Source organism: Sus scrofa, chromosome 4 (assembly GCF_000003025.6).
Source record: "Sus scrofa isolate TJ Tabasco breed Duroc chromosome 4, Sscrofa11.1, whole genome shotgun sequence".
Classification (NCBI taxonomy): Eukaryota; Metazoa; Chordata; class Mammalia; order Artiodactyla; family Suidae; genus Sus; species Sus scrofa.
In genome coordinates, this window is record NC_010446.5 from 110425001 (window position 1) to 110446378 (window position 21378).

At 51.1% G+C, this 21378-nt stretch overlaps 2 protein-coding genes and 2 long non-coding RNA genes across 6 annotated transcripts; 2 read left to right on the plus strand and 2 right to left on the minus strand.

The window, feature by feature from the left end:
* LOC110260352 lies at positions 166-9989 on the plus strand. Its single transcript, XR_002343518.1, has 4 exons — positions 166-683; positions 1029-1168; positions 5698-8341; positions 9140-9989. It is a non-coding gene; the product is annotated as an uncharacterized LOC110260352 (long non-coding RNA).
* Positions 2855-8796, minus strand: LOC110260348 (glutathione S-transferase Mu 1-like). Of its 3 annotated transcripts, none has more exons than XM_021090059.1 (8): positions 8553-8796; positions 8242-8317; positions 7757-7821; positions 7407-7488; positions 7207-7307; positions 6331-6426; positions 6136-6246; positions 2855-3393 (listed from the first exon to the last, which is right to left on the minus strand). In XM_021090059.1, the coding sequence occupies exons 1-8, from the start codon at positions 8586-8588 to the stop codon at positions 3304-3306; spliced, it is 657 nt and encodes a 218-aa protein (XP_020945718.1). In that variant the 5' UTR covers positions 8589-8796; the 3' UTR covers positions 2855-3303. The 3 variants fall into 3 exon arrangements, with proteins under 3 accessions (XP_020945718.1, XP_020945719.1, XP_020945717.1); XM_021090060.1 differs by having other exon boundaries at positions 2855-3198; positions 8553-8706; XM_021090058.1 differs by lacking the exon at positions 2855-3393 and adding an exon at positions 3400-4134 and having other exon boundaries at positions 8553-8706.
* On the plus strand, positions 11589-14016 carry LOC110260355. The gene is made up of 2 exons (XR_002343522.1): positions 11589-12238; positions 12478-14016. It is a non-coding gene; the product is annotated as an uncharacterized LOC110260355 (long non-coding RNA).
* Positions 15700-21165, minus strand: LOC110260351 (glutathione S-transferase Mu 1-like). Its single transcript, XM_021090063.1, has 7 exons — positions 21037-21165; positions 20552-20616; positions 20173-20254; positions 19971-20071; positions 19108-19203; positions 18912-19022; positions 15700-15756 (listed from the first exon to the last, which is right to left on the minus strand). The coding sequence occupies exons 1-7, from the start codon at positions 21062-21064 to the stop codon at positions 15730-15732; spliced, it is 510 nt and encodes a 169-aa protein (XP_020945722.1). The 5' UTR covers positions 21065-21165; the 3' UTR covers positions 15700-15729.

Here is a 21378-nt window from a genome sequence, read left to right on the forward strand (position 1 = left end):
AGATCTTGGGCCGGGCGCTCCTTAAGCCGCCCCAAGCGAAGAGGCTTCAGCGAGGCTGGACTGGAAATTCATCCTCCAATCGGCGAGGGAGACCGGGCGCGAAGTCCCCGCCCCTCCTCTCGGCCCCGCCCCCAGCCCCCCCCCCGCCCCTCCCGGACACAGGCACCGCACCTGCGCGCAGCCCCAGGTTGGCAGAAAGAGGCCATCACCACATCACAGCAGCCGCGCTGGAAAGAGGAGCTCTCAGCGCGCAGAGGCTGAGGGCTGCTCGCTTCCCGCCCACACTCGGACCTTGGCTCTGGCGGGGAGTTGGCCCTCCGCGCTCGCTGGGCAAACAAGCCAGAAGCTGAACAAAGGCAGGACTCTTTCTCTTCCCTTCCCTTCCCTTCCCTGAGGGCGTCACTTAGCCTCGCGCCTGGGCTGCAGAGTTCCCTTCAGGCTCTGACTGCCAACTTCAGGCCAAGGAATGGAGACCTGAAATCGGCCCCTGTTTCAGGAGGAGCAGGACCCTCTCCCTGCATTTGGGAATCCGTGACAGCTGCGGTCCTCCTGAGCAGACCATCCGTGGGAGGGGAAGAAACGCCCAGGTGAAGAGGCAGGAATAGGAAATGTGGTCTCAGGGTTCTCCTTTCAGAGACTGCAGGGGACCTGAGAGTGACAATGCTCACATGCCAATTACTCAGGTAGGTTTATGGCCTCAGTTGTGACTCCAAATCCCTCACCAGGCCCAGCAAGGGAACAGGGTGCTCAGGTGCAGCCCCAGAGGTACCCTGACAGACAGCTCCATGTCCCTCGCCTGACAGGGACAGTGACCCGGACTGTCCTGGTCACAGAGGGAATGTGACTGAGCAGGGGGAGAGCTGGCTAGGTACCCCTCCTCCTGCTGGGGAGTGGGCAGGGGCAGAGGGGGTGACAAGCCAGGAGCCTGGAGGGGACCACAGCAGAGTACCCTGCATACCCTTGGCTGCCCGTGTCCGTAGATCCCAGCCACGACCCTGGACCTCTTACACATCTCTCGTTTTGTACAGGAGAGGCGGCTCAGGTGTCCTATGATGATGTCCTGTCATCTGTGACCTGTGGTACACTCTGCACAAGAACAGTGTCCTAGCTGCCAGCGTTCCTCTTTGAAGGCTCAAGATTATGTTAGAACCAGGACAACAGGACATAGGTTGGTCTTTGGTTCCTTTTCTCTGTGTAGAATATTTTACAAGGTGGTAGGTATATGAAGATAGATGAGGCGTTCCCATCATGGCTGGGTGGTTAACAAACCCGACTAGTATCCAGGAGGACCCAGGTTTGATCCCTGGCCTTTCTCAGTGGGTTAAAGATCCAGAGTTGCCTTGAGCTGTGTGTGGTGTAGGTCGCAGGTGCAGCTCACATCTGGCGTTGCTGTGGCTGTGGTGTAGGCCTGTGGCTACAGCTCCGCGATTCGACCCCTAGCCTGGGAACCTCCATAGGCCACAGGGGCGGCCCTAAAACGACAAAAGACAAAAAAAAAAGAGAAAAAAGAAAAAAACAGATGAGAGGAACTTTAAAAAACCAAATGGCTTTTACAAGTTAAAATGCAAGGTTGGTAAACTACAGAAAAATAAGCTTACCATGAGCTCACACTTGATACACTTGATAAGGAAAGAAAGGTATGAACCTAGTATTCAATGGAGGCATGGGGGTCGAGAAGGGAGACTTTAGCTAATCCCTGTGAAATCCCAGACTCAGAGTGTGCCCATCTCTGCTAAGTGTTGGGGCTGGGAGGGTCTGTCACCCAAGACCTGCAGAGCTCAGTCCCTGTGGCAGGTGCTCCCCAGCCGTGCTGACCTTGCTGGTCCTCGGGGCTCCAAGCTGAGGGTTCAGACTCAGGATGCAGCTCAAGGTCAGGTGGATTCCCTGATCAGTTTGCCCACAGGGAGGCAACGGTGGCCTCGCAAACATACACGGGCTTCACCCCATACCTCCTTATAGTTTCCATAGCTCATGAAGGAGTTTTCATGCTGAGTGTCATACATCTTCAGCTTGAGACAGAAACATAACTGGGTTCCATGGAGAAAATGGCTTTTCTGACTAACATTAAAGAGAATACCAACATTGAAAATAGGTAGAACAGATACTGTAGTGTCAGGATTCCTGCATCCCGTCGTTCCTTTTTTGGAAAAAACAGTGACTGAAATCCTGCCATAGAGCAGGCACTGTGAGTAAGACCATCCTGCGTAATAAAGCCTGGAAGTCAGCTGGGAAAGTCAAGGAGAGACAAATCACACTGGATCTACAGGAAAAGACTGGAACACATCCGGTAACTATCCAGAGTCTGTGGGCAGGTGGATGGCCGATATGTACAGATTTTTAAGTGAAATGTTAAGGGAGAAAAGAGCAGAAGCTGAGAGTGCATGCACACACCCATTACATCTGCGCACAAGTGGGCATGAATGAAGATCAAACGAATATTTGAAGTGACCCCCCCACCCAGAGCAAGTATAATTGGCTTAAGAGCTCTACCTTGAGCACCCACAGTCTCCCAGGGGCTGTTCTAGGGTATGCTGTTCTGCTGCCAACACTGGGCACAAGAGAGACACCAGGAACAAGAGAAACAAAAATTGCTGCCCTCCTGGTATTTATGCCCTATGGGAGAACAGATGAAATACACAAGCAACGGAACAAGACAATGCCTGTGTATATCACCTGCGGGAACGGGCACCGTCTTAGCTGTAGGACTCTAGGGGGTCAGGTATGTGTACTTTCATGCAATCACCACCAAGACCAAGATAGGGAACTGTTCAGAAATTCCCACCATGGCCCCAGGAAGCAGCAGGCCCGCTTGGAGAGCTCAGGGGGGACCCGAATGGAAAAAAGATACCACACAGCAGGTGTGAGTGAGGCTTTACTGCTGATCAGGCAGGGCTGGGTGGGGACCACGCTGGGGGAGCAGGGCCTACACGCCGGGTCAGGGCTGGTCTTCAGGGCAGGGCTGGGCAGCTCAGGACTGAGCCCCACAGGCAAGGGCCAGGCTCCACACGTCAGGCCTGAGCTCTCCAGGTCAGGCTGCTCACAGCAGGAGCAAGCACAGAAAGGAAGGCGGGTCTGGTTGGCCTCAGAGCAGAAAGGATACCTTCAGCTGCTGACTTCACGGCAGAAGGGCGGGAGGCTGCAGAGCGCTCAAGATCCTGGTGAATGCAGCCTGGGAAAGGCTTAGGGGCCACGTGAGGCCTGATGGGAACAAGGAGGACAAGCAAGACGTCTGGTCGTGGGCTGCAGGGAGGGCCAGCTGTCCTCCAGGGCCTGGTCCTCACTCCATCTCCTGCTTCCAGGGCACTACTTGTTGCCCCACGTGGCCATCTTTGTATACACGGGGTGTGGCAGGAAGCGGCTGGACCTCATGTAGGCTGAGATCCTCTCCAGGCCCTGAGGGTGGGAAGAAGCTCAGACGTCAGGGATAGCGGCCCCCCGGGACTCAAGAGGCTCCACTCCAGACTCCGAGTTGGAGAACCAGGGCTTGCCCTTCCTCGTGGGGTCAAGGGGTCCACAAAAGACAGTCTTCCTGGGGTTCCTAGTTCTGGTCCATTACCTCTTCAACGCCCTGTAACTCATGTGGTAACGCTTCCCACCCAGGGACACGTTCCACTGTGCTGGGTGCTGTATATCCTCCAGAGGTGATGACGGCTGGCATAGCTCATTCTAGCCCACGTCCAATTACTGTGCTTCACAGACGGTGTGTCTTTTCCAAATGGAAGCTTTCGGAGTTCCCGTTGTGGCTCTGTGGTAGTGAACCCGACTCATATCCATGAGGACGTGGGTTCAACAATGGGTGGGTTAAGCATCCAGTGTTGCTGAGAGCCATGGTGCCGCTTGTACCCACATTGCTGTGGCTGTGGTGTAGGTGGAAGGCTGCAGCTCCGATTCAACCCCTAGCCTGGGAATCACCATAGGCTGGGTGTGGCCTTAGAAAGCAACAACAGCAACAACAACAACAAAATTGAACCTTGATATCAACCCTGCCTTAAGCAAGTTAATCAATCCCATTTTTTCAACAGCATTTACTCACTTCCTGCCTGTGTCACATGGGATGATTTTCTCAAAAACTCCCCCTTTTTCGTTGTGATTATGTTTGCTCTGGTGATTTGAATTCAGCCGTCTTTGATGTTGCTACGGCAAAAGATTACACTCAGTGAAGGCTCAGATGATGGTCAGCATTTTTCAGCAATAAACTATCCTTCAAGTAAGGGAGTACACACTTTGTTTAGACCTAATGCCATTGCACATCCTATCGATGGCGGTTCAGTGTAAACACAACTTTGCTGTGCCCTGAGAAACAAAAAAAGTCATGCGACTTGCTTCACTGCAACAGTCACCGTGTCGTGGGTGTCCACAGCCGAACAGAACTACCGCAGTCTACCCAAGATACGCCTGGGGGTTGAGAAGGTCCACACAACTAACCTGAGTTCGTCTCCTGCATCAGGAGGGAACACCAGGTACCCAAAGAGGAAGCACCTTCCTCATGTTCAGGCATCTAATCAGTTATACCCCGGAATGCAGCCTGGCTCTCTCTCCAATCCTGTGCTCTTGGCCGGGCACTACCCACAAGAGGACCTGTCGTCTGCCTCACTGCTCGCAAACTTGCTCCATTGTCAGAGGGAAGCTTCTAGACCAGAGGGATGCCTAGACCAACAAAGACCCACACAAAGTGCCAGAGCAGCTTGCAGCACAGAACAGGTCGCATCCAATGACTCAGCAAAACCTGGATGAAAGGTTTGAGGCAGGTGAAGAGCGGCCAGGCCAGGCCAACTCTAATCAGTCCACTTCAAGGACAGAGTCCAACTGCCCCGCCTGCCACCTGAGCCCCGTCTCAATGGACCCCAACCTACTTCATCTGCCACTGCAGCCACCCAGGCAGTAAGACACGCAGGGGTGTCTGTGCACTGTCTTCCCAAGATGAAGAGTGCCCGGGAAGCTGCAGGGGTGCAAAGATCCTGGGGCTGCCTCTACCCACAGCCCAGGCCCCAACAGGCCACACGGCAGCTCCCTTGCCTGCCAGGCAATCATCTCCGCTCTTACAAAATGCTCAGGCCACAAGCCTGGAGCAGAGCCAGAAGGAGCCAGAAAACAGATTCAGGATGGGCATGGCAAACACACTGCAGGCTGCAAAACCTACTGCACCAATGCCTCAAGTGCCCAAATCTGTCAAAAAGCAAACTTTGCTGCTCGGCCCCTGGCGGACTGAGGGTGACGGGTGATGAGCTGGGAGGTGAGGGCAGCCTGGGCTCCCCCGGCACCAAGTGGCTGCACGCGCCACACACCTCGGGGGTCCTGTGTTTCTCCAGCTGCCCTGAGCCCCAGAGGGAGGGCACCAGAGCTGTGGGACGGCTGCATCCCCCCAGGCCTGACACAGTGCCTCCTACAGAGGACAGGGTCAGATCAGTGACTGTGGCGACGGTCCCACCTCTGAGATGAATCTTGGTTTAGTGGAAGGCAGAAGGAAAGGGAGACGGGCAGGGAAGGAAAGGGCCCACAAGAAGAGACACAAGGCCCGCGACAGGACAAACTCCTTCTACGTGGGCATGTGCTCAAAACACAGCACTGCTGCATCCTGGGAATCTCCGTACAAGCCCGGGGGCGGCGGGGGGGTCTGATGGTTACAAAGCTGTGTGGGAATCAGGAACAATATTGTTCGTGGCTTCGATATTTAATACCAATCCTTCTGTGTCTCAGGTCTACTAATGCCAACGCCATACCAACTCTTGAAGGCTCTGCTTCATCCCCACTGTCCAGAGCTGTAGTCCAGACAAGACAAGACCTGAGTGGTTCGTGTCAGCACAGGAGAGAGAGAGCCACTGACAGCTGTGCTTAGATGCCAGATGCTCTCTCCGCCTGGGAGCCCAGAGAGCCTGTCCTGGCTCTTGACGTTCGGCAATTACTGATCCTTTCAGCTGAACCCCTGATCTCTAATATGGGGGAGATCATTCTGCGACCCTGGAGGAATGCCGTTCACATCAAATTTGAGATATGGAAAAACCCAGAGCATAGATTCTGATGTGGCAGTCTGCAATGAACGCGAGCGAGTCTTCATTTTCCCTCCACAACGAGGAGAGCATCAGGGAGAAGAGGGAAGACAAAAGAGATAGGTAGTGGGGGCATCAGGAGACTCACCTCAAAGCGGCTGAGGAAGTCTTTCAGGTTTGGGAATTCATCCAGGCACTTGGGATCGAAAATGCGGTACAGGTCAAGGACATCGTAAGCCAGGAAATCCACATAGGTGAGCTGCAGAAAGGCAAAGCGTGCATGGGCACCAAACGCCAAACCTGCGAAAAATGACACGCCGGGTCCCCAAAGCCGTCCCCTTACCTTGTCCCCTGCAAACCAAGGCCTCTTCCCCAGAAACTCGGAGAAGGGCTTCATCTTTTCAGGGATCTCCTTCAAGTACCCAGGCTTCAGTTTCTCCTGAGGCACAAAACAGCTGTCACCACCCTCACACACAGACTCCCTGGCACACAGCAGGCCTCCCAGGGCTGGGCCGGATCCCAGCTGCCAGCGAGCAGCCACGTCCCCCGACGGCACCTGTTTCGGTGCCCAGGCTATGCTTTAACCCACTGTGGTCATTAGAGTCCTACTGGGTCCCACCTCCATCTGTGAGAGGGGAACGGAAGGCAAAGGGCAAAGCCACCCTGTCCCTGAACCTGTCACCACTCAGCTCCAAACACTTGCCACGGGTCAGACCAGCAGTGCTGTGAGACCTGGCAGAGCTCAGGCCTCAGCCCTCAGGCAGATCAACACTCAAATGATTCGGGAAGGAAGGGCCTCTACGAAGCACTGCAAGAGGGGTTAGAAATGGTGTGGATGCCTGAGCAGTTTCTGGACAGTAGAGGAGAATCTGAGAGGCTGAAAGGAAGGAGGGAGAGGAACAAAGTCAGACCCTGTGCTGCCTACTGGGCAAATGCACTGATGCCTGAGATGCCCAGGAGGAGACGCTGGGCTGACGCGGTAACACCCTGTCCAGGAACTGAATTCCCACCTGAGGAGTCTGGACTCTTTGCTGGGATCGGTGGGATCTTGGATCTCCATTTCATGCACAGGGGGTTCTGAAGTCACTATGGAACCTTGTAAGGACTAACTTGGTAGATCAGCAGCTCCAAGAAGTTCAAATTACAAAAGGACCTGAGACAAAAGAATTCCCTGATCTCCTTTCAAACCCTGTCCAGCCCTGCCCAGGGAGGGACTCACAAAGTCAGAGCTGTAGCAAAGACTGGCCAAGTCATCAGCTGTGTCCCTGGTCTGGTTCTCCAAAACATCCACTCGAATCTTCTCCTCCTCTGTCTCCCCACCTGCAGCCACACCCCAGAGACACACCCTCAGTAGCTCACTCTGGCCAAGGCCAGGGCAATGCCACCTGGACCCTGCCCCCCACCCCCAGCTGCACTCACACATGTTGTGCTTGCGAGCAATGTAGCGCAGGATGGCATTGCTCTGGGTCAGCTTGTGAGCCCCGTCAATTAAGTAGGGCAGCTGCAAGAACAACAGGCACAGGTCGCTCAGGCCACCAGGCCCCCCTGCACCCTCCCTTCAGCAAGGGCACAGGTGACACCTGGCACTCACACAGCCTGGCCCATGGGAGACACTCCACTATCTACCGAAACACGAAGGGAGGAGCTGGGACCAGAGCATCACGGAAAGACGGCGAAGACCACCAGGAGCTGAGACCGTGAGCACAAGGCACTGGGCCCTCAAACTGCTAAGCTGGCAAAGGAGCTGGCAACCCAGCCCCCACACCTACATTGGGGAAGTCCAGCCCCAGCTTGAATTTTTCACTCAGCCACTGGCTTCTGTCATAGTCGGGAGCTGTGGAAAAGGAGATGCAGTGAAACAACCCTCCCCACACACCAGCCCTCCTTCATGGGGGACCCGCCACCGGGTCAGAGGCAAGACCTCCTGGAACAGGTGGATCTGGCATCTGAACCACTATGACTCCCATGGCAGCTCTGGGGGAAAATGCACTTAGGAGGATTTGGAACCTATACGCGTAAGGCTTATTAAGCACGTGGGCAACCTCTTAGGGGAACCCATGCCCAGGGCTGGTACAGGCACCCAGCCATGGACTCTCACGTCCTGCCTTGGTGGCCAACTGCACCCCCAAAGGGTTTGGGAATGGGCAGACCCCTGTGGCAGCTGGTGGAGCCTGACAGAGGCGGGCCACAGGGGTCAGGACATGGCATGCCTGGCCCGAATCAGCAGGACCTGAACAGAACAGGATGCCATTACCGTCCCCCATCGTGTACTTCTTCTCCTCGTAGCTGGAGTCTGTGTACTCCAGGAGCAGGCGGATGGCGTGGGCCAGCTGGGAGAGATTGTCGTGCCAGAGGTCAGAGGCGAGGCTCCCCAAAGCTTCTCTTTCCCTGTTCCCGGTCTCCTCGCACACCCCAACACTCCCACCCTCACCCCCCTGCTCCGCAGGCCCTGGAGAAGGGTCGTGGCTGCAGCACGCCCTGGGAATCACTTTCAGTTCCCAGCTACACAGCCTTTGCTCGCCGCTCCGCCTCCATCCCACTCTCCCTGCCAGACCCCTGGCTCACCCCACGGATGTCCCAGTAACCCAGGATCAGAGTCATGGTGTTGGTTTCTGAGCCCTGACCCGACAAGCTTCGCCACAGCTGGGCTGGAAATTTATCCTCTGACCCGGTAGTGAAGGCGGGGCGGGAAGTGCACCGCCCTCTCCTCGGCCCCGCCCTCCAACCCAGCCCCAACGGGGCAGTGCCTTTGCCAACTGCAGCGCCAGGCCTGGTGGAGGGAGATCTGCTTTCTTCTCCCAGCCAAGGGTTCTCTGGAGCCCAGGTCAGCCGCTGAGATGCCCAGGGCTTCCTGGGTTGCTGCCCTGGTCCCGCCCCCAGTCAGACCTCTGCTAAATCGGCGAGGGGCTTTGCTCTCAGGAAAGCAGCTTAAATCACTGGGGCAAGGCTCTTCCCCTCCTCTTCCCGCTCAGGCACCAGTCAGCTCTGCTCCTGGGCTTCAGAGGTCCCACGGGCTCTGCCAAGCTCTGGCTGCCAAGATAAGACCAAGAGGGGTGCCCCTCAAGCCCAGAGTTTAATTGGTCCCCGTCACGGGAAGACCAGGAGACCCGGCGATCCTAAAGCTCCCCCCACCTGTTTATGATCCCTGACAGCCTCGAGTCTTCCAGAAAACACTATCCCAGAGATGGGAAGAATCATCCAGTTCACGGGGCAGAAAAAGGAAGTGTGGTCTCAGTGCCTTTGTTCCGGGATTGAGGAGGACCCCCGCTCTTCTGCCACGTGCCTAAGAGAGAGAATGATCAAGTATAAATTCACCGCAGAGTTCCTGCTGTGTCCCAGTGGGTAAAGAATCAGGCACTTTTCTCTGCCGTGGGGTCTGAGGTGCCCTCCCTGACCCCTGGTGCAGTGGGTTAAGGATCCCGGTTGCCACGGCTCTGGGGTAGGTCACAGCAGCAGCTGGGACTTCGATCCCCGACCCAGGAACTTCCATATGCCCCAGGTGTGGCCAGAAAAATAAAGGTAAGTGAATCAAGGGATTCATGTCCCAGGTCGTGAATCTAAATGCAGAACCAGGCCCAGCAAAGCACATACCCAGGTGCGGCCTCAGACCTATCCTGACAGCCAGGTAAATGTCCCTCACATTGATACAGTGACAGGAAGGGTGGGGGACACGGAGGGAATGTGACCGAGGCGGGAAGAGCTGACCTCTGAGCAGCCAGGTGCCTCTCCTGCCAAGGAGGCCAGAGTGGGGTGGCAGCCAGGAACCCGGAGGACTGTCCACAGGACCACAGTCAGAGCGGGCCCAGCACAGCCTCAGCTGCCCAGGTCCATGGATTCCAGCCCTGATCCTGGACCCTCCCACCGTGTGGTTTTATGCAGGAGAGGGTGCCCTTTGAAGTCACTCTGTGACCTGTGACTTCCACTCCAACCTCCAAAAAAGCAATATCCTACCTGTCAATGTTTCTCTTTGAAGGGGGAAGACTTTTTTTTTTTTTTTTTTTGCTTTTTAGGGCCGCACCCAGGGCAGATGGAAGTTCCCAGGCTAGGGGTCGAATCCAAGCTACAGCTGCCAGCCTATGCCACAGCTACTTGAAATCCCAGCCACATCTGCAACCTACACCACAGCTCATGGCAACGCCGGATCCTTAACCCACTGATCGAGGCCAGGGATCAAACCTGCATCCTCATGGCTCCTAGTCAGGTTTGTTAACCATTGAGCCATGAAGGGAATGCCCGAAGACTATTTCAAAATTAGGAGAGCAGGAGTTCCCGTTGTGGCTCAGTGGTTAACGAATTCTGACTAAGAACCATGAGGTTGCTGGTTTGATCCCTGGCCTTGCTCTGTGGGTTAAGGGTCTGGCGTTGCGTGAGCTGCGGTGTAGGTTGCAGATGCAGCTTGGATCCCATGTTGCTGTGGCTCTGGCATAGGCTTGGCAGCTACGGCTCCGATTAGACCCCTGGCCTGGGAACCTCCATATGCTGCGGGTGCGGCCCTAGAAAAGAAAAAAAAAAAAAAAATAGGAGAGTAGGACATAGACTGGCCTGTGCTTCCTTTTCTTTATTTAAAGGGTACTACAAGTCAGTGGACATATGAGAACAGATGAGAAGATCGTTTTTTAAAAACTGGGTTTCCAAGTTAAAATGTCACATTGACTAGAAAATTAAGTTAGAATGGGGTAAAACAGAGAGATCGGATTAAGATGGCAGAATAGAAGGAGTGGAGTTCAACTTCTCTCCTAAAAACAACAAAATTTCCAACCAAATGCTGAGCAATCTTCAACCAAATGGACCAGGAACTTTCAAAGAGATATCCTACTCCAGAAGACAAAGGGGAGGCCACGCCAAGAGGTAGGAGGGGCGATTACGTGATGTAAGCAACCCCATACCTCCCGGGTGGGAAGCCCCACAGACTGGAAAGTAACTCCTTCACAGAGACTCACCTACAGGAGTGAGAGTTCTGACACAGGTGCGGATCTGGCACTGGGAGAAAGAGCCCCCGGAGCACCTGGCATTGTAGGCCAGCGGGGCTTGTACACAGGAGCTCCACAGGACTGGGGGAAGCAGAGACCCCATTCTTTTTTTTTTTTTTTTTTTTTTTTTTGTCTTTTTGTCTTTTGTTGTTGTTGCTATTTCTTGGGCCACTCCCGCGGCATATGGAGGTTCCCAGGCTAGGGGTTGAATCGGAGCTGTAGCCACCGGCCTACGCCAGAGCCACAGCAACGCGGGATCCGAGCCGGTTCTGCAACCTACACCACAGCTCACGGCAATGCCGGATCCTCAACCCACCGAGCAAGGCCAGGGATAGAACCCGCAACCTCATGGTTCCTAGTCGGATTCGTTAACCACTGCGCCACGACGGGAACTCCAAGACCCCATTCTTCAAAGGCACACACAGACTTTCACATGCACTGGGTCCCAGGGCAAAGCAAAGTCTCCGTAGGAATCTGGGTCAAACCTGGCTGCAGCTATGGGAGGACCTCCTGGGAAGACAGGGGTGAATGTGGCTTGCTGTGGGGGAAGGACATTGGAAGCAAAGCCCTTGGGAATAGTCAGCAGCCTGCCTTTCTCTGGAGGTGGCCATTTTGGGAAAACCTGGCCCCACCCATCAGCACTGAGAAGCCCCAGGCCAAACAACAATCCGGGTGGGATCACAGCCCCGCCCTTCAGTAAACAGGCTGCCTGAAGACCCCCCAGGCACACAGCCACCTCTAATCTCACCCAGAGACAAGCCCAACCCACCAGAGGAATAGGAATCCGCCTCACCTGCCAGTGGGCAGGCACCCTTCCCTCCCACCAGGAAGCCTACAGCAAGCCCCCATACCAACTTCCGCCACAAGGGGGGGCAGACGCCAGAGTAAGAGAGGCTACAACTCTATTTGTAAAACGGTCCCCACACCAAAAACCTATGAAAATGAAAAGGCAGAGAACTATAACTCAGATGAGGGAGAAAGAAAAAACCCCAGAAAAACAGCTGAGTGATCAGGAGATTCTCAGCCTCCAGGAAAAAGACTTTAGACTGTTGATGCAGAAGATGTTGCAAGACATTGGAGATAAACCGGAGGCAAAGGTGGATAATTTACAGGAAACGCTGAGCAAAGAGATACAAGATAGAAAACTTCAGCAAGAAGAGGTGGAATTACCACCCAGACCAAGACAGAGAACTTTTCCAGCACTGCTCTGTCTCTTCAGTGAGAAGACCTCTCCCACCTCGGATTCAGGTTGCCTGTTGATCATGTAAATGGAATGATGTGGTAGGTACTTTTTGTGTCTACACCCTTTTGTCCACACTGTGAATAGGAAAATCATTGTGTCTGTTGTTGTCTGTCGCAGTAGCCCTTTTACTGTCATTGTAGTGTGTGTATTGTATAGCATTCCATCATGTGAATAATGGATTTATAATAACATCACAGTTTATTGGCCCATTCTCATATTGATAGACATCTGGAAAGTTGCTAGTTCTTGGATTTTTAAAATATATCTGTTTTGGCAGGACAACGGGCAGCCAAGGGAGCGGGACGAACGCATCAGGATCGCTGTGTTGCCAGATGGATCCCCGGGCAGGCATAGAGCCTGGTCCTGTTCCTCCTGGACTCATTTCCTCTACCGTGGCCATGGCTGGGGCCTTCAAAACAAAAAAATGCCTCCTGTGGACCGTGGATCTATGATGGAGGATCCTGGCATATTGACTTTTTTTCCAATGCCAACCAGCACATACATTTTTGCCACAGCGAAAAGGCGCCACAAAAGGGACAGATGAGCGAATATGGTAATGCGGTATGTTTCCCTTGTTTTAAAAAAAGGTAATATTTAAAATCATCATGTTGGGAGTTCCTGCTGTGGCACAACAGGATCCATTGGTGGTGTCGTTGTAGCACCAGGACTCAGGTTCGATTCCCTGCCTGGCACAGTGGGTTGAAAGGATCCAGCATTGCCACAGCTGTGACTTGGGATCTGGTCCCTGGCTTGGGAACTCAATAAGCCTCAGCGCGAGGCAGCCAATACACACCCACATACCTACCTAAATATGTATGCAAATAAATAATTTGATTAATTAATTTTAAGAAAGCAACGTCACTGCCAGGACAGGGGGTGGGGGCAGAGTGTGCAGGCAAAATAAAATAATACTCATAAAAGTATTTGAACATGTATGCTTTCAATAAAGGAAAAGAGGGAGTTCCCGTCGTGGCGCAGTGGTTAACGAACTGACTAGAAACCATGAGGTTGCAGGTTCGATCCCTGGCCTTGCTCAGTGCGTTAAGGAGCCGGCATTGCCGTGAGCTGTGGTGTAGGTGGCAGATGCGGCTCAGCTCCCGCATTGCTGTGGCTGTGGTGTAAGCCAGCAGCCACAGCTCCGATTCGACTCCTAGCCTGGGAACCTCCTTATGCCGGGGGAGCGGCCCTAGAAAAGGCAAAAAAAAAAAAAAGAAAGAAAGAAATTAGGAGACTGGCGCAGAGGGCTGCCCAACACCTGGTTGACCCTGACGCATCCACCCCTGAGACCAAGTCCGCTGGGACAGCTGGTCGACCCACAGAGGCCTGGGTCAAAAAATAATCATAATAAAATAAAGCTGCTTTAGCCATTATTACATATGTCTTCTGGAATGCATAAGCACACATCCCTATTGGTACACAACAAGGAGTGGGATTCCAGGGGCATAGGGTAGATGTATGTTTAATCCTAGCAGATAAGGCTGGCATTGCAAAGGATTGTCTCACCAGCTTTAAATGACAGTTTCAGTTACGCCACAAATTCAAGTACTCTTCTCAGTCCTTTTAATTTTAGCCTGTGTAGAAGCTAAAATCATACATGTACGTATAGGATCTGAGTTCTTAGCTTCACTCATATCTAATGATGCTAAGCATCTTTTCATGTGCTTATGGCCCTTTTGGAAATTCTCTTTGGGGAAATACCCCTTCAAGACATACGCCTTTTCCAGGTTTGGGAGCACCTGTAGTTCTGATCATTGGTCAGGGGAAATGAAAAAAAAAAAAAAAGCCTGCATTCATTGAAGTTCCAGTTTCTCTTTCATTCTGTGTCACAGACACCAACCAGCATATCACTCATTGGAAAATGGAAAAAAATAAGAAAACAACAACAAAATATGTACAATGGATGCGTTGAAATTGCATGTAATTGCATAAATGGTGTAACAGTAATAAAGTTAAGCGATTAAAAAATGAAGAAAAAAAGACATACGCCTTTTTCCCATACACATATTTTTAGAAATAGCATTTTTGGGTAAATGTCCTTTGTTGATTAGCAATATTCTGTCTCCGCTCAGCCTTGCCTGAATACTAGACCCACAAAATCAGCAACTATTTATGGTAGCAGTTTGGGAACTCCTAGCTCCTAGAAGCTTCCTCTTAAGCAGACCCTGGCCAGTGTGGTTGGAAGTTAGTTCCAGTGGATGGACTGCAGAGAGATGAATGGCGACCGGTCATGGTGGAGAAAACGGATGCCTAAGATGTTCGTGAAAGGGTGTGATGGAAGACTTGTTGCAATATAGGAAAGGCATTCTAGCTTACCCATGATTTATTTGAGACATGATGCCAACTAGAACAGCCTATTTTGTGGCCTGTCAAACAGGCAGTATATATCGACTTTAACCATCAAAGAAAAGAATGCATTTAAAACTCAGAACGGAGTAACGGTGGTTCAGGCATCCAAAATGAAGCCAAATGCCATCTCAAATGTGGTTTCAGACATGTTCTTGCATCACAGAGAACTTCAATATTCTGAGCTCTATCAGACTCCAGGACAGCACCAGCAATTCTCAAAACAGTAGCTACTAGCCCTGCCGGCTGCAACCTTGTGGTCCCAAGGTCTCCTCTTGAAAGTAGGCAACCCGTTCGGACCTCCAATCAATCCTTGCTTAATAAGCGCCCACACGTCTTGCCAAATTCAATTCAAATTCTTCACAACTTACATTCTTTTGTGATTTTTTTGTATGTGTATGGCCATGCCTAGCAGAAACCCCTAGGCAGGAAAAGACCAGAAGAAATTCTTGGTACATTTCCTAAGTCAAATAAGCCTAAGAGGAATCCCTAGGCAGAAAAAGACTTGAAGGAGCTTTGGAGTGAACTGATTTGGCTGACTTTTTTTTTTTTTTTTTAATGTGGCTTAAAATTGGAAAGATGTGTACTTTACAATAAAATGAAACATAAAGAAAATGAGAAGTTGTGCAATTTTTTTTTTGTCTTTTTGCCTTTTCTAGGGCTGCTCCCCGTGGCATATGGAGGTTCCCAGGCTAGGGGTAGAATCAGAGCTGCAGCCGCCGGCCTATGCCAGAGCCACAGCAACGCTGGATCCGAACCGCATCCACCACCTACACCACAGTTCATGGCAACGCCGGATCCTTAACCCACTGAGCAAGGCCAGGGAACCAACCCTCAACCTCATGGTTCCTAGTCGGCTTCGTTAACCACTGAGCCACAGTGGGAACTCCGAGAGGTTGTGCTTTTAAAGCCTCTCTGCTCCCTGGCAAGCAGCCACCCACTGGAACTCCAGCTGCCCTATATACCACTGGGACAGGGCCAATCCTTGCAAGGACTTCCCTTGGCCCAAACTGGCCAGGATAGGGCTCTTTCAACATTCTGAAATTTGTTTTCGTGTACAAAAATAGAGAAAAGCATCTTTTCAAGATTCTGAGCCTGAGGGAACAACAAGACTCCTGGGAGAGAGTCAGCAGGTATTAACTCTTACCTACCATGTCCTTGTAAACACAGCTCATACTGCCCGAGATTACAGCCTCGGGTCAATCGGTAGAACCTAAAAATGAAGAAAAAAGAGGGGCAGAATAGGCCTTTTTTAACTCAAGGATGTAAGCAAATTATTCCAACTGTTATTTATAAATGAGTGTGTTCATATTGTAAAACCTGATGCATGACTAAGTTTTATTTTTTTATTATTTTATTTTTATTTTTTGCTTTTTAGGGCCTCGCTAGCAGCATACGGAGGTCCCCAGGCTAGGGGTCAAATCAGAGCTATGGCTGCCAGCCTACACCACAGCCACAGCCACGCGGGATCTGAGCTGCGTCTGCGACCCACACCACAGCTCATGGCAACACCGGATCTTTAACCTACTGAGCAAGGCCAGGGATCAAACCCGCAACCTCATGGTTCCTGGTCGGATTCGTTTCTGCTGCACCCCGACGGGAACTCCAAAAGAGCTCTTTTTAATCGACTTGAAAGTACTTACAAATTAAATATTTCTAAATGTCACAGAAACTTGCCCCAAATTTTTGAAGGATCACATGATCTGTGATGAATCTTGAATGAATGAAAACAAATTTGTTTGTTTAATTAATATGGCCATGTCTTTAGTCATCAACATTAAGTATAGTATTTTTATTATACCTAGGCTTACTGAAAATCAATAAATTCATGATATCTCTGTTACTAGATCTGTCAAAAAGAAAAATAACTTGGTATGATTTTTTTCTCCTTCGTGAAAAAAGGGAGACAATGGGATAAAAGATTTTAGGTGAACTCTATAGAATAGCTATGCTTTATGATATTATGATATGCCTACTTAATTTCTCCAGGTTTGTAGAAACTGGAAAATACAGAGTTTCACTAAGTTCAGTTAAATTATGGGAGTTCACTGAATATCTAGGTTTGGTTTTGGGGGGCTTTTTTTTTTTTTTTTTTTTTTGGCTGTGCTGTGGCAATGCCAGATCCTTAATCCACTGCACCACAAGGGAATTTCCTAGGTCATTTTGTTTTGTTTTGTTTTGTTTTTTAGGGCCACACCTTCAGCATATGGAGGTTCCCAAGTTTGGATCGAATCAGAGTGGTAGCTAGTGGCCTACACCACAGCCACAGCAACGCCAGATCTGAACCGCATCTGCGACCTATACCACAGCTCATGGCAACGCCAGATCCTTAACCCTCTGAGCAAGGCCAGGGATCGAACCTGTGTCCTCATGGATACTAGCCAGATTCCTTTCCGCTGAGCCATGGCAGGAACTCCCCGAGGTCATTTTTTAATGAAAATAAAATCCTGAAACATTCATTGCTAAAAAGCCTAAGTTTATCCACTTTAGACCTCTTATTACACAAAAAAATGTTTGAGACTATCAATAAATATATTGAAAGATTGTAATATGAGGTGATATGTTCTTAAAATGAAAAAAATACTGTATTTATATAGTATGATATATGGTGATGATAAGAGAAGGTATAAACAATGGAGATTTTTGTTGTTGTTAGAAACATAGTTCTTTTTTGGCCACATCCACAGAATGCAAAGCTCCCGGGCCAAGGATCAAACATACACCACAGCAGTAACCAGGCCCACAGCAATGACAATATTGGATCCTTAACCTGCTGAGCCACCAGGGAACTCTAAAATAGTTTGTTTTCTGAAACTGGTTATTTCTAAATGTGAAAAAAAGGGGGGGATGTGTATTTTATATATATGTGTGTGTATATATATATAGACTATATAGAACGTGGTGAAAGGTATGTGTCATCAGGACTGGACTAAGATTAGACTGAATTTAATTGAGTGAATAAATTTTGATATTAAATGTGAGGTGGTACAAAAGTAGAATTTGAGTTTCTCTCTGTTGAGGGGACTAAATTTTCTGGGAATCTTTTTTTTTTTTTTAATGTAAACAAAAAATAGAGAAAGAAGTTTATTTTCCAAAATTTCCTGTGACTCCTTGGGAATATTGATCTGCTTTTGTTACGACATTGTAAAGTTTCATTATCTTTTAAGCAAACTTTCTGTATTTGCTTTTGAAATCTATTATTGTCACTTTGGTTACATGAATAAGTATCATTTCATCGGGACCAATGCTCCTACTTAGCCAGCATTTAGAACACCTTCATAGCTTTAATAAACTGCCTCAAATATAATTCTAAATGAAGTTATTTTGACTTCTAGCAAACTTGGGGATGTTTCAGAGGACCCCCGAAACATCTCAGACAAATGTTAAACTAACTAGGTTAGCTGGTATCTTAATTTACATGGCAAGCACTGTCAAGTGGCTGGGGACAAACCCTCTTAGATTATACTGTATGGATAAAGGTTTCTAAATTCTAGAAATTTTATGAAGTTCCTAAAATGGGTAATGTCCTGGTATGTTGTTAGTGACATTCTAGTTGTTATCTGAAAATGCTCTTTGCTACAGAACTAGCAAAATTTCCTTGACAAATGCATTATAAGCAGGTCTTTAACCATGGCCATTTTTAAGCCTTTGTCATTTACAGGTATTGTCTTACTTGGGGGCTTTTATAAAACTGCTTGTGGACAACTTGCTTTTCTGCTCTAAAACTCAACTCGGTAGCAAAAGGCCTTCCACAGAGAGAAGGAAGGAAGATAAGAGCCCATCATGAGAGAAATCAACAGAAAATCCTTCCACAGGACACCTATGAATGTACTCAAATCCAGCACCAACTGCAGCCCTGGGAATCTAGGTACAACCCCAGGCAGGAACCAACTACTGCAAACCCACTGTGTCTCAACTCAACTAATGCCAGTGGCACACAAACTTCCCAAAGGTTCTCCTTCATCCACACTATCCAGAGCTGTGGAACCAGCCTGGAGAAGGACCTGAGCTTCCTTCTCTTCTACAGGAAAGGGAGAGCCCCTGGCTACAGCCCACAGAGGCCAGATGCTCTGCCTGGGAGCCCAGCACAGCCTGTTACTGGCTCTGTGACCTGCAGAAATTACTTCTCTTTTCAGCTGAATTCCTTATCAGAAAAATGGAGGGGATAATTCTTCTGCCACGTAGGAAGGATGTGAAGATTGAATCTGATACAATACATGGAAGTTGCTGAGCAGAGTTCCTGGCAAAAACCAATAAACATCAACAAATGGCAGGTGTTCTTAATTTTAGCTCCAGGACTAGGAATGCATTTTGGAGAAGAGGGAAGAGAAAAGAGATAAAAAATAGCACGAGAATCAGGAGACTCACCTCAAAGCGGCTGAGGAAGGCTTTCAGGTTTGGGAATTCATCCAGGCACTTGGGATCGAATATGCGGTACAGGTCAAGGACATCGTAAGCCAGGAAATCCACATAGGTGAGCTGCAGAAAGGCAAAGCTTGCATGGGCACCAAACGCCGAACCTGCGAAAAATGACAACCCCGGGTCCCCAAAGCCGTCCCCTTACCTTGTCCCCTGCAAACCAAGGCCTTTTCCCCAGAAACTCAGAGAAGGGCTTCATCTTTTCAGGGATCTCCTTCAAGTACCCAGGCTTCAGTTTCTCCTGAGGCACAAAACAGCTGTCACCACCCTCACACACAGACTCCCTGGCACACAGCAGGCCTCCCAGGGCTGGGCCGGATCCCAGCTGCCAGCGAGCACCCACGTCCCCCGACGGCACCTGTTTCGGTGCCCAGGCTATGCTTTAACCCACTGTGGTCATTAGAGTCCTACTGGGTCCCTCCTCCACCTGTGAGAGGGGAACGGAAGGCAAAGGGCAAAGCCACCCTGTCCCTGAACCTGTCACCACTCAGCTCCAAACACTTGCCATGGGTCAGACCAGCAGTGCTGTGAGACCTGGCAGAGCTCAGGCCTCAGCCCTCAGGCACATCAACACTCAAATGATTCGGGAAGGAATAGGCCTCTACGAAGCACTGCAAAGAGGGGGTAGAAATGGTGTGGATGCCTGAGCAGTTTCTGGACAGTAGAGGAGAATCTGAGAGGCTGAAAGGAAGGAGGGAGAGGAACCAAGCTGGACCCTGTGCTGCCTACTGGGCACATGGGCTGATGCCCGAGATGCCCAGGAGGAGGCGCTGGGCTGACGCGGTAACACCCTGTCCAGGAACTGAATTCCCACCTGGGGAGTCTGGACTCTATCCTAAGATTTGGGGATCTTGGAATCTCCATTTCATGCACTGGGGGTTCTGAGGGTCACCCTGGGGACTCTGTAAGGACTGGGTTGATGGATCTATAGCTCCAAGGAGTTCAAATGGCAAAAGAACCAGTGCACATGGGACCCTGTCCAGCCCAGCCCAGTGGGAGGGGACTCACAAAGTCAGGGCTGTAGCAGATCCTGACTTTCTGCATACAGACATCCAGAACCTGGTTCTCCAAAACATCCACTCGAATCTTCTCCTCCTCTGTCTCCCCACCTGCAGCCACACCCAGAGACACACCCTCAGGAGCCCACCCCAGTGTCAAGGCCAGGGCAACGCCACCTGGTCCCCTGCCCCAACCCCCTAGCCCTACTCAAACATGTTGTGCTTGCGAGCAATGTAGCGCAGGATGGCGTTGCTCTGGGTCAGCTTGTGAGCCCCGTCAATTAAGTAGGGCAGCTGCAAGAACAACAGGCACAGGTCGCTCGGACCAACTGCCTCCCCTGCACCCTCCCTTCAGCAAGGGCACAGGTGACACCTGGCACTCACACAGCCTGGCCCATGGGAGCCACTCCACTATCTACCGAAACACGAAGGGAGGAGCTGGGACCAGAGCATCGTGGAAAGACGGCGAAGACCACCAGGAACTGAGACCGTGAGCACAAGGCACCAGACCCTGAGACTGCTAAGCTGGCAAAGGAGCTGGAGAGAGACACCGTCCACTCTCCCCCATGGCAACCCAGCCCCCACACCTACATTGGGGAAGTCCAGGCCCAGCTTGAATTTGTCACTCAGCCACTGACTTCTGTCATAGTCGGGAGCTGTGGGAAAGGAGATGCAGTGAAACAACCCTCCCCACACACCAGCCCTCCTTCATCGGAGACCCGCCACCGGGTCAGAGGCAAGACCTCCTGGATCAGGCGGATCTGGAATCTGAACCACTAAGACTCCCATGGCAGCTCTGGGGGAAAGGACACTTAGAAAGCTCTGGAACCTACACGAGGAAGGCTTACAAACGGAACCCATGCCAATGGGTATAAAGGAGCCCAACAATCGGCTCTCACGTCCTGCCTCACAGGCTACCTGAACCTTCAAATTTGGGCCAAAGGGCAGGTCCTGCTCCAGCTGGTAGAGGGTGGCACAGGTAAGCAAGAGGGCGGGACAGGGGTTCCTGGTCAACTAATCAGCATGAGTTGGGCAGAAGTCCAAAGAGGATACCATTGCAGTCCCGCATCGAGTACCGTTGGAGTCTGTGTAGTCCAGGAGCATTGGATGGCGTGAGCCAGCTGGGAGACAGGGCCATGACAGAGGTCAGAGGCGAGGGTCCTGATGGCAGGAGTTTCACTGCTCCAGGTCACCTCTCCCAGACACCCTTCCCCGCGCAAGCCCACGTGACAAGGAAGGACGGAGGGCTGGGGCTTTGGCTTTGGCTCCAGCAAGCTCCAAAGAGAAGCTGCTGGAGAAACCCATCCCCAGCGGCGCAGCATTTCCTCCTCTCCCCCAACCCGCCCGCCTCCACCCTCCGCGCCCTCGTGGACCCCCAGCTGGACCCCCAGCTCCCCGGTGGTGTTGCAAAAACGGGA